Genomic DNA, 11885 nt, shown 5'->3' on the forward strand with positions numbered 1-11885 from the left:
TATATATATATATATGTATATCAGATATACCTGGTATCTGATATATAATCAAGTAATTTCATCAATGTAGTGTCATGCCAACCATTTAAAACATACACTCTTATACCATTCATTTCTACTTCATTTTGTAATAGTATTATTATTACATGTTATTCAGTATTGAAGTTATTTGTTGCATATCTTTATCATAGTCATTGACACTATATTCCTTTGTATTTCTTGCCAAACAAGTACATCTTCAAAATACATATGATTTGTTTTCTCTATAGATCTGACCTCTATGATTTACTTGTGAACCTACAGACACGTGAGATCAGTGTTAGTCCAGGGGCTAAAGGTAAGTTGTTATGTTAGTAATTTCTAGAAAAGTTATTTCATTATTTCTTCTGTTAAATGTGTCTATGATTTCTTGATAGGTCACTGAGGGAGCTTCTTGTCCATCCTGATATATGTGGCAGACAAATCTCCCTCAAATTTACTGAATTGCCAGTTATTAGAGCATACACACACACATATTACATATGCTAGTAGAAAACTGGCCAGAGGGCAGTGTTTCTGATGTATTGTGTCACTGTACTAGAAATACTTAATGTGAATAGAATTAAAAGACATTGTAATAGTATTTGATATTGTCCTTTACATATTTCAGAATCACTTGCAATGGGAAAACTACATAAAGATATAGCAATGTTTATGGTGAATTGTGCTGAAGATACAGACTGCTCAGAACAGCAATTAATTAAGGTAAGACAAATCCTTTATAACAATATCAAGTAGTAACAGTACATTCAGTTGCTTATATACAACACTTGAAGTGGGATGTCCTAGCATGTAGAGAAGTACTTCCCAAAGTGAGTGCTATTTCCATGCTGGAGATATTGATATTGTTTAGGGGCTGGTTAGTCTACATTACTCCGTAAGGGGCATAGAGTTAGTTTCCTGGTTTCTCTGCTATATACATTCTTCTCTGGATGAGACACTGGTCCGTTGCAGGATTTCTCATTTTTACCAGCTGTGGACTGTAGCAACAAGATATGAAATGTTTTGCTCAAGAACACAATGCTTCGCTTGGTAAGGGAATTGAAACCACAATCTTACGATCATGAGTCCAGCACTGTAACCATTAAGCCATGCCTGTATACAATCACTCATCTAAAGCTGTCTTAACAAACAGCCTGTTGTCTCTGAAGTAGGGACCATATGAGCCAAGGAAAAAAACTTTTCTGTAATCACTCATGCAATATATTTCAACTTTCAAACATCTCAGTTATAATAGATGTAATTTGTAATTCTTTTTCATAACGATTTTAAAGACGAATAGAAATGCTCTGTAATGCAGCATTTAGGTGTTCAAGTTGATTTTAACTGAATTGTCAGTTTCACTTTAATTTTAAGGAAACACACATATACATGCACATAATTTTTATCTTTTCAGAAAATTTCTGAGAAAACCAAAGAATTACTTACCAATTTGACATCCTTGTCAGAAACTGATGAAACTGGGAAATCTTATATAACTTTAGAACTACTGAGAAGTAGGAAAATGCCCAAAAATACAGAAACCTTTCTCTATAACCTTGCTGTTTGTGAAGGATTGGCCAAGTATTAAGTTTTTCCTAAAATTACACCTGAATTAGGAATTTTTAAACCACTTTCAGTGCATTGCAGCTTGTGGATTTGGAAATTCCAAAAGAAATACTCTTTTTCTTCTATTAATAAAATAAAACCAACAAAAATAACATAATTTGATTCAATCAGTTCAATACAGATTTCCATTTCATAAACTTTAAAAGAGATTTATCAATTTTTTTTTTGTTACATTTGAAAAAAACTGTATTTTAAAAATTCTGTTATATCAAAATAATAGCTAAAATATTTGTTGTTGTCCAGGATAAAAACTCAGGGAATTAACATTACAGTGAATTATAATATCACAAAGTAATTTATTTACATTATAGTATACCTTGATTAATATTATTCATTGTTTTCTCTTGTGGATCATAGACATAATGATGTCATTTTATGCTTGGATTTGTGAGGCACCATGAGAAAAACAAGGATCTAGCATCCTTTAAGGTATGCTCTTAAGATTTGTTGATGAACATGGAGAAATATATTATGGACTGGAAACTGCAACTTTTTAAAATTGTATCGGGTGTTACTGAGAATAATTTTTTGAAGTTGTAGAGTTAAATCAAACGTGCTCCAGCATGACCACAGCCACTTGGCTGAAACCCATAAATAAATAAATAAATAAATAAATAAAATTAAACCATAATTCCCACATCTTTGTTCAGCTTGCTTGTTTAAATTACCAACAAAGTAACTTCAGAAATCGGTGCTTTTCATTAGAAAGAAGCAGCAATGTAGATAGCTATAGGTAGTATAGCAGTGTGTAGATAGCTATAGGTTTACTAATGACTTAAGTAAAATTCTGTAAATAGAAATTGTACGAAAGCCTGTCATTTTTATGTAAGCACAGACGTAGAAGTGTGGTTAAGAAGCTTGTTTACCCAACCAGGTGGTTTTGGGTTGTCTCCCTATGCAGCACCCAGAACAAGTGTCTTCCACTACATCCCCAGGTTGAAGAAAGCCTTGTGAGTGGATTCAATAGGTGAAACCTGAAAGAAGTTCAATATATATATGCTGCTGAGACTCCCTTTGGTCATGACTGACCATGGGATTGCACCTAGAAAGTTACCCTTCCATGTCAAACTGTCCAATCCATGCCAGCATGGAAAGTAGATGTTAAACGATGATGATATTCCAGCATGGAAAAATGGACGGAAACTGAAAGAAGCCCGTCGTGTATATATATATATATATATCATCATCATCGTTTAACGTCCGCTTTCCATGCTAGCATGGGTTGGACGATTTGACTGAGGACTGGTGAACCAGATGGCTACACCAGGCTCCAATCTGATTTGGCAGAGTTTCTACAGCTGGATGCCCTTCCTAACGCCAACCACATATATATATGTTTGTGTGTTTGTCCCCCCCCCCATCTCTTGACAACCGATGCTGGTGTATTTACGTCCCCGTCACTTAGCGGTTCGGCAAGAGAGCCCGATAGAATAAGTACTAGGCTTACAAAGAATAAGTCCTGGGGTCGACTTGCTCGACTAAAGGCGGTGCTCCAGCATGACCGCAGTCAAATGACTGAAACGAATAAAAGAATGATGATGAAATTTTGACTTTTTTGCTTCCATTGTTTCTGTGGATACCACAGACAACACTTGATCAGTCAAACAAACAAATAAACAATGCAAACAGTGGTAATTAAAATACTTTAAATGGTTGCATATTTTGAATGCAGGAAGAATTATAGTAGAGGTGCACAATGAATTTATTAAATATTCCAGCTTTAACAATTTTTGATTGTGAATCTGAAAATATTGAATGCATTTATTTGTCTTTTTTCTCTACAATTTGTATTGGTAAATGTTTTTCATTTTTTTTTTTATACTTATATGAAGATGCTTCAAATAAACTGCAAAATAGAAATCAATACTTATTGCAGATGTCTTCTTACAAGACAATAATTCAAACTGGGTCCTTCATAAGAGAAAAACCAAGATAAAAAAAAAAAAATGAAAATAAATAAAAATAAGTAAAATAATTCTTTCTAAATTGGACATTATGGCCAGCAATCTTGAGGGGAATGGGGTATTGTTCAACTGGTGCTTTAATAATAATGATTTCTAATTTAGGGGGGGTACAAGACCAGCAATTTTTGAGGGGTGGAAGTTAGTTGAAATCACCAATCCCAAAATGATGAAAGGCAAAGTCAACCTTGGCAGAATTTGAAATTGGAATGTAAAGTTGGAAGAACAGCCACTAAGCATTTTGTCTGACAGGCTAACAATTGTGCCAGCTTACCATCTTGATAAAACAATCCTTTCTACTCGGGCACATAGCCTGAAATTTGGGGGAAGGGGCCAAGTCAATTACATTGACTGGTCCTTATTTCATTGACCTCCCAAAGGGATAAAAGGCAAAGTCAACCTCAGTGGAATTTGAACTCAGAATGTAAAGTTGGGAAAAATGCCACTGAGCATTTTATCCAGCATGGTAATGATTCTTATTTCTTTATTGCCCACAAGGGGATAGACACAGAGGGGACAAACAAGGACAGACAAAGGGATTAAGTTGATTACATCGAACCCCAGTGCATAACTGGTACTTAATTTATTGACCTCGAAAGGAGGAAAGGCAAAGCCGACCTCGGCGGAATTTGAACTCAGAACGTAACGGCAGACGAAATACCGCTAATCATTTTGCCCAGCATGCTAACGTTTCTGCCGGCTCGCCAGCATGGTAATGATTCTGCCTGCTTGCCACCTTAATAACAATAGTAAGATATTCCGTCTTTCGTTAGCAAACAAATATGCCTCACTTTTCAGAATTAATTTTCTGATAAAAAGAGGTCACAACTCTTGACTGAAGAAAATAGTTTTAAAAAATACTGTCAAATATAATTTCACACTGGAAAATCTCAGGAGTTCCTTCGTTATTTGATTTCAGGGGTTTATTGTTATTGTTATCGCAAGCATAGAACCGAGAAAAGGAGTGGGGCACTTTATTGTTATGCTGAACATATTTATGAGCGTAGCACCTATTCTGCTATGTCTGCTAAGTAACTGACCAATTATCTTTTGGAAATTAAAAAAAAAATAAAAAAAAAGAACAGAAAAAATAAGATTTAAGTACCTAATTTAAGAGAGAAAGAGTGACATACACTATGTAGTGTAATTGGTAATGTGGTCCCTTGGCAAGCAATAAATATATGGTTCCAGCATCATTGTCTGTTTTCTGTTGCAAATTGATGTTTAAAATGTTTAATGTCAATTCACATTGAAAAGCTTAGTTAATTCATTTGTAGTTTTAAATAATTTTATTAGAAAAAAAAGGGAGAGAAGAAAAAAAAAGACTGATGTTGAGTGTGAGTGACTTTTGAAGCCAGCAAGCCAAACCTCAACCATGTCTCTGTTTTGGAAGAGATTGAGGTATAGTTAAAAGTAGCAGCAATATTGATTAAGAATGTATGACAGGAGGACTCAAGGACAATGAGAGAGGTGGATGTGGTGAGAGGCAAGAGCTACAACAAGCTGGGACATAGCAGGCCAGTTCTTAATTCGAGTCACTCATTGGGTGTTTTTGGAGGCGTGTCTTCAGGAGTTACTGGCTTGGGACGTTTTTTCTTCTTGCCACCATCTTGATTGGGGTCAGTCTTTCGTTTTTTCGTATCTTCTTCCTACAACATAGAATAGAATACAATATAATGTCTGTGTTCGATAAATACACTAAAATAAAGAATGACTTGCTACCATCTCTAAGACGGAAGACTACCTGAAGCAGAAAGGGAGCTTCTATTCAACTGAAATAACGAATGGCATGCTGCCTTTATAATGGTTTCAAAATTTGGCACAAGCTCAGCAATCACAGGAGAAGCAGGGTTAGTCAATTACATTGATCCCAGTGGTATTTTATTTTATCGAACTTGAAAGGATGAAGGGCAAAGTTGACCCCAGAATGTCAAGAATCAAAAGAAACATTGCTTAGCATGTTGTCTGATGCACTAATGATTTTACCATCCTGCTATCTTCTTTATCATGGAAATATTATACAAAATAGCAATGCAGAAATCCAATCTTGTGTTATGACATCTTATATGTGAGGGCCAACACTTTCAGCTTCCCGTGATTTTTTTCTAAAGCAAGTCGTACATTATCAGCATTCAACACACATTTCCACCAAATATTCTTAATCCATTCGTATCCACAGGATGTGTAATGTCAGTGTGCATACACGACAGAGTGTAAGCGCCCTGAGAGAAAAGTCGGATTTAACAAGCATCAGATGTGGTGTGCAAGAGAGACGACTGCGTTGGTATGGTCATGTGTTGCGAATGAATGAGGACAGGTGTGTGAAAAAGTGTCACACCCTAGCAGTTAAGGGAACAGTAACAGTCAGATGTAAGTTAACTATGAGTTGCTTTCCATTTGCACTTCAGGCCCACATTAGTCTTCACTTCTGCACACAATGGTTCATACTGTGGACGTCTTTAATTTCTAGCCCGCCTCTGTTTCTTTCTTTATTTCCGTTTAACAATAAAAGTTAAAAACATCTTCAAAATACGTACCTTCTCGATATTTTCCATCCTGCGCGATGGCCGTAGCATTTTTGGTTCCGTTTGCACCATTAACTGTGTGCTCACAAATTGCTGCAAAGAAATGATTATAATACTTATACATATGTATGGTGTGTATGTGTATGTACATGTATATGTGGCCACAATTTCCCCCCCATCAGTCATTCAGCACTTCAATGTCTCTTATTCGTTTCTAACATTGGCACAAGGCAAAAAATTGGAGATGAAATGTTAGTCAACTATGTAGGATCTGGTACTCAACAGGTACTTTATCATAGTGATCCTGGTGGGATGAATGGCAAAGCTGACCTCAGTGAGATTTGAAATCATAGTGTGAAGAACTGAATCAACTACTACACAAGGCCAGAAATTTCGAAAGGAGGGTATTAGTTGATTAAACCAAGTCTAGTACTTAATTTTATTGACATCCCCCACCACAAGGGATGAAAGACAAAGACTTTGGTGGGATTTGAACTTAGCATGTAAAGAACCACAACCAAATATGTGAGGCATTTTGTCTGATGCTCTAATGGTTCATATAATAATAATAATAATAATAATAATGATAATAGTAATAATCCTTTCTACTATAGACACAAGGCTTGTAATATAGGTGAGGGGGATAGTCAATTACATCGACCCCGAAAGGATGAAATGCAAAGCTGACCCCAGCAGAAATTGAACAAAAGATGAATGAAATGCCGCCAAGCTAACAATTCTGCCAGCTCACCGCCTTAGATAATAATATGGAAAACATCAGGATTTGGCTGGGGAAATGCTGTTCACAGAGAAATTGCCACTTGATTCAAGAGGTGTAAGTTAATCTGTCTGAAAAATATAGGAGTTAATGTTAGAATTTTATTGACACTAATGGCAAAACTAAACCCACAATAAGGGATTTGTAAACAATAGTACACATGACACTAACAGGGCAACGATTCTACGATATAGTGTGTGTCAAATGATACAGGAGTGGGGCTAGGGGATTTTGTGTTGGTGGGGTTGTGTCAGGGTTTTTTTTTTTAAATAGGTGGGCGATGAAGCATTTTTGGCCGATAGGTGGGCGATATTGCAATTTGGCGCAAAAAGTTTGAGAAACACTGATTTAGTTTGTTGCACTACAAATTCTGCTTATCTCCCATCCACCCTAGTAATTGTATAAAAAAATATATACATGTAGTAATAAAAAAAACAACAGTACAAACCTCAATGTGTTGCATAACATCATTGTACATCTCTCGTGCCATCTTGTACACATTGTGGTCAGAGCTGTTGTACATTATGGCATTAGTAAACATTAGCATCATATCACGTTGGAACTCTGTTGTAGAGCGGATAACACCATTTTCAATATTCTTCTTAATGGCACTTAAGTCCATTGGTCTGAAAATATATAAAAGAGAGAGAAAAAAAATGTAAAAGTTCTTTTGGGGCTTTTTTTTTTGTGTAAATTCCCTTAATTTTTGATGTCTAATAAAAATGACACAACACAGGACAGAAAAAGATCATCTAACTCCCAAAATACAAGAGATGAAGAAAGAGATTGTGTTAATAGTTACCTGTGTACTATACTGTGATAGCCTGGAGCTATCTCCTCTCGAACAGGATGCAGAAATACATTAGCATACCTAGAGTAATAAAGAAAACAACATACAATAAAAACAATAGCAATAATAGCCCAGCTACTTGGTCATACTTCACACACAGAGGCAAAGTGATATTACAAACAGCACACATTAAGTCTGTTAATAGATTCTTACACACAAATGTATATGTTCATTCACATACTCACAAACAACAATGCAGTCACACACAGACACATACCTGGCCCACAGTCACTTCCTGAGGCTGGAACACCCTCTCTGTTGAGAGGTCTTTTTCTTGCAAGCTACTTGGCAACCTCACTGGTGTCATGTAAAAAGCACCTGTGCTGGTGCCATGTAAAATGCACCCAGTACACTCTGTAAAGCAGTTGGCTTTAGGAAGGGCATCCAGTCATAGAAACAATCCCAAAGTAGACAAATAGAGAGCCTAATGTAGCTTTCGGCTTGCCGGCTCCTGTCAAATCATCCAACCCATGCCTGCATGGAAAACAGATGTATGATGATGATACACACACACAATAAATGCTCAGTCATCCATACATAAACACAATAATTCATGGATATGCACCAAGAGAGAAAGAGAGGGAAAACAGAGCCCACTAACTTGTGAGTAGCAGCAGCCCGGTATACTAGCATGATGGACTTCTTCCAAGTGCGGTAAGCTTTTTCATCTTCCGTGTCACTGCTGAGACAGATGAAACATTAGCAATAGAAATGACAAAGCAAACAAACAAATTAAAAATCAAAGAAAAAGAAGAGAAAACATCCCATAACCCATGAAAATGTTGGGTCAACTCTGAAATTCTTTTCTTTTCATATTGTGAGTGAAGCACAAGTGTGGTGTGGTCTCATAACTCTTTCTCCCACAAAATATTGCGTTAAGATTGCAGGTTATTGTAAGATTCTTCTCATCACTGTAGTTTTAATGAAATAAAGTGCCTACATGCTTCAATTAATTTTAAAAATGAATAATTTTGTATCATCAGAACTAGAGATGGTCTCAGACAGGCTTTTTATATCAAAATAGTTCACTGTAAAGTTTCAATACTCGAAAACTTTTATTAGCATATTTCTAATGAAAATACACTGCCTATTCGTTTTTAAAATATTTCGAAAACTAATCAATACAGTAGAATTAACTATTTTATTAATTGATATATTAAAAGCTGATGTAAGCTGAGGTTGAATTTAGACATAAACACTAACATGAGATGCTTATTATTGTAAAAACAAGGGTGGTTTCAAGTGAATTAGTATTGAAATGGTGAAGTACAGTGAAATTAACCACACAAATCAGAGATTGGGTTGGCCAAGTGGTTACCACCTTTCTGACTGTGGTGCTTTCACAAAGGATAGCAGAGTGAGTGGCAAAGAAATTATACTAAATTAAATCTAGAGCAGTGATAAGAATTTGGATCGTTTTTGATTCTCCATTTTCTCTTTGCTTTTAATTTGAAATTTTGAAATTGATGAAACTCCACAAATTGAAGTTCAAATAAAAACTGGAATTGAAAGGAAAAAATTTCTTTTTAATAACAAAAATATGAAATTATAATTAAAACTCAGAAAACAAATAGAATTGATAAATGCAATGAAACTGAGAAATAAAAATGAGAAAAATTGATAAATGGAATAAAACTGACATTAAATTTGAATTAAAAAAAAAAAAAGTTTCAGGTTTTCTTTTCTTAGTCTAAGTTTTGATTATAAAAGCATTTTAATTTTATACAAATTTGGAAAACTAGAAAACCCTTGTTCCTCCCTATTCCAAAAGTAAATGGAACATCCTTTGCCATTGCTTAGGAAACCAAGGTTACTGTTGTGGATAGATTTGGAGAAGCCTATCACTGAGACTAGTGATGATTCAACTGCTCAAGAGGCCATATTCTAGTGACCATCAATATTGTTGTTTCATCCACAGGTACCACCTTAACCACTTCACTCAATCCTCTTGTTTGGAGAACATCAATCCTCTGAAATTCCCTACTGACTTGTATTTTCATCTGCAGTTACATAAAGTGAACATCAACTATGTCAATACCATAAATCTCAAATGAAGACTGAACATATCAAGGGTACTGCTCCACCTCTTCTAATTTAATCATTAAAAAAAAAAAAAAAGTATACAAAGGCACAGGAGTGACTGTGTGGTAAGTAGCTTGCTTACCAACCACATGGTTTCGGGTTCAGTCCCACTGCGTGGCACCTTGGGCACAGTGTCTTCTGCTATAGCCTCGGGCCGACCAAAGCCTTGTGAGTGGATTTGGTAGATGGAAACTGAAAGAAGCCCGTCGTATATATGTATATATACATATATATATATATATGTATGTGTGTTTGCGTGTCTGTGTTTGTCCCCCCACCATTGCTTGACAACCGATGCTGGTGTGTTTACGTCCCCGTAACTTAGCGGTTCGGCAAAAGAAACCGATAGAATAAGTACTAGGCTTCCAAAGAATAAGTCCTGGGGGTCGATTTGCTTGACTAAAGGCGGTGCTCCAGCATGGCCGCAGTCAAATGACTGAAACAAGTAAAAGAGAGAGAGAGAGAGTAAAGTGCAAAAATAATACACTAAAAACAGAAGATGGTAAAAAAGAGAATGGACTTACTAATGTGACAAAGAGGCAGGACTGTTTGGAATGGAATCAGATAGGGCGCCTGACAATGTGGATCTTGCAAGCAGTATGGCATTAGTTGGATCATCACTTTCTCTGGCTGAATCGTCTTCAGTCAGCTCTGCCTCACTGTGTTTAGAACTGTTGCCATCTTCTTTCTTCTCATCTTCCTTTAAAAGATAAACAATATGGATATGTTTCTTTGTTGTTCTTTTTTTTTTTCTTCTAGCTTTTGTTTCCCCATCTGGTAAGAGCTGAACCTTTGTTCAGCCTCTGTAAAACAATCCTGACTCAAAGACACTATCAGCATGAAAAGCAACAGCCAAGTAAGCATTATCATATTAAATTAAGCAGACATTTAGAAAGTTAATTAGAAATAACCCATGCTAGCATGGAAAGCGGATGTTAAATGACGACGATGATGATGATGAATTATGTGGTGAAGAAAAGACAATGTCGGTCAATGACTAACAATTTAATTATTCTAGCAAGTATGGGAGAAAACTCATTTATGTCTTAGATCACTTCACATAAGTTTAGACCTTTCTGTATTTGCCCAAATAGGGATGAGGGAATGGTTAAAGAAATGTTTGTAATATAGTACACGTGTTGTAGAAAATTAGAATATTTTAAAGAATAAATTATAGGAACACCATCCATATAAAAATACAACAGTTAAGTGAGTGTTGGCATATTTTAATGGAGGGAGCATTAAAAAGCTAATTAGAAATAATGAAGTGAGAAAAAGATAAGTAATTACAACAAAAGCTTCAAGTTCAGATTCTCAACAGCTTCATCTTTTTGTGTATATGTCTCTGTTACACTAAGTTTTAAGTTGGGAAACTCAACTGAGTCTAGGAAAGATAATTACATAAAAAGGTGTGGGGTAGTTGTGAAGATGGCCTGAAGAATTCAAGTTAAACTTTTTTTTAGAATTAGAATACTATGACTTCAATCCATAACCTTTGGATTTGGGAAAGCCATAAAACTTAACCACCCAAACATAGTTGTATGGCCTTACTCACTTCCCACATCTCAAGCTAGTTCTGCTATTTGGCCTGCCCTCACCCTACATTCAGGCAGGTCCTATGGCTATATTCCCAACCAATTTCAAACCAGTCCTATAACTGCACACACTACATGTATCAGACCAGTCCTACAACTTCGACCCCACTGGCTCATAAGCAGTAGCACAGCTGGGATGGAGGTGGGATATCTGGGTCTACTGTATAAATTTATAAGGGTGGGGGCAGAAGGCAGCAAACTTAAGGACCACCCTGGGTAGCACACACTCTAGCTATGCCACTGTTCTTAAGCCAGTTCTAGGACTTCATTCCCTTCCCTTAGAACTTTGCTCTGCTTTTGCCCAGGGTCTCAAGTCAGTAGTTAGGTCTTTTCTTTCAGATTTCAGATTAGTCTTACAATTTCATACTCAAGTTTGAACCAGCCCTATGACACTTAGCAGAGAGAGAGAGAGAGAGATAGAGAGAGAGAGAGAGAGAGAGAGATCGA

At 36.1% G+C, this 11885-nt stretch overlaps 2 protein-coding genes across 10 annotated transcripts in view; one reads left to right on the top strand and one right to left on the bottom strand.

Annotated features, from left to right (window-relative positions):
• The window catches only part of LOC106876385 (DENN domain-containing protein 10), a 6658-nt gene extending 4374 nt beyond the window's left edge, over positions 1 to 2284 (top strand). Inside the window, exons 6-8 of the mRNA XM_014924899.2 lie at positions 270 to 337; positions 650 to 744; positions 1436 to 2284. Of these exons, the coding sequence (XP_014780385.1) occupies positions 270 to 337; positions 650 to 744; positions 1436 to 1609 (337 nt within the window). The 3' untranslated portion in view covers positions 1610 to 2284. The remainder of the gene's footprint in view (positions 1 to 269; positions 338 to 649; positions 745 to 1435) is intronic.
• A 1090-nt stretch (positions 2285 to 3374) lies between these two features.
• The window catches only part of LOC106876373 (bromodomain-containing protein 8), a 27325-nt gene continuing 18814 nt past the window's right edge, over positions 3375 to 11885 (bottom strand). For 8 of the 9 annotated variants that reach the window (XM_052972852.1, XM_052972851.1, XM_052972857.1 and 5 more), the window contains exons 15-20: positions 10368 to 10543; positions 8363 to 8443; positions 7714 to 7782; positions 7360 to 7537; positions 6146 to 6226; positions 3375 to 5257 (exon numbers count right to left, since the gene is read on the bottom strand). In XM_052972852.1, coding sequence (XP_052828812.1) covers positions 5144 to 5257; positions 6146 to 6226; positions 7360 to 7537; positions 7714 to 7782; positions 8363 to 8443; positions 10368 to 10543 — 699 coding nt within the window. In that variant the 3' untranslated portion in view covers positions 3375 to 5143. The remainder of the gene's footprint in view (positions 5258 to 6145; positions 6227 to 7359; positions 7538 to 7713; positions 7783 to 8362; positions 8444 to 10367; positions 10544 to 11885) is intronic. The other variant, XM_052972849.1, reaches the window with a different exon arrangement.

Source organism: Octopus bimaculoides, chromosome 14, assembly GCF_001194135.2.
Source record: "Octopus bimaculoides isolate UCB-OBI-ISO-001 chromosome 14, ASM119413v2, whole genome shotgun sequence".
Lineage (NCBI taxonomy): Eukaryota > Metazoa > Mollusca > Cephalopoda > Octopoda > Octopodidae > Octopus > Octopus bimaculoides.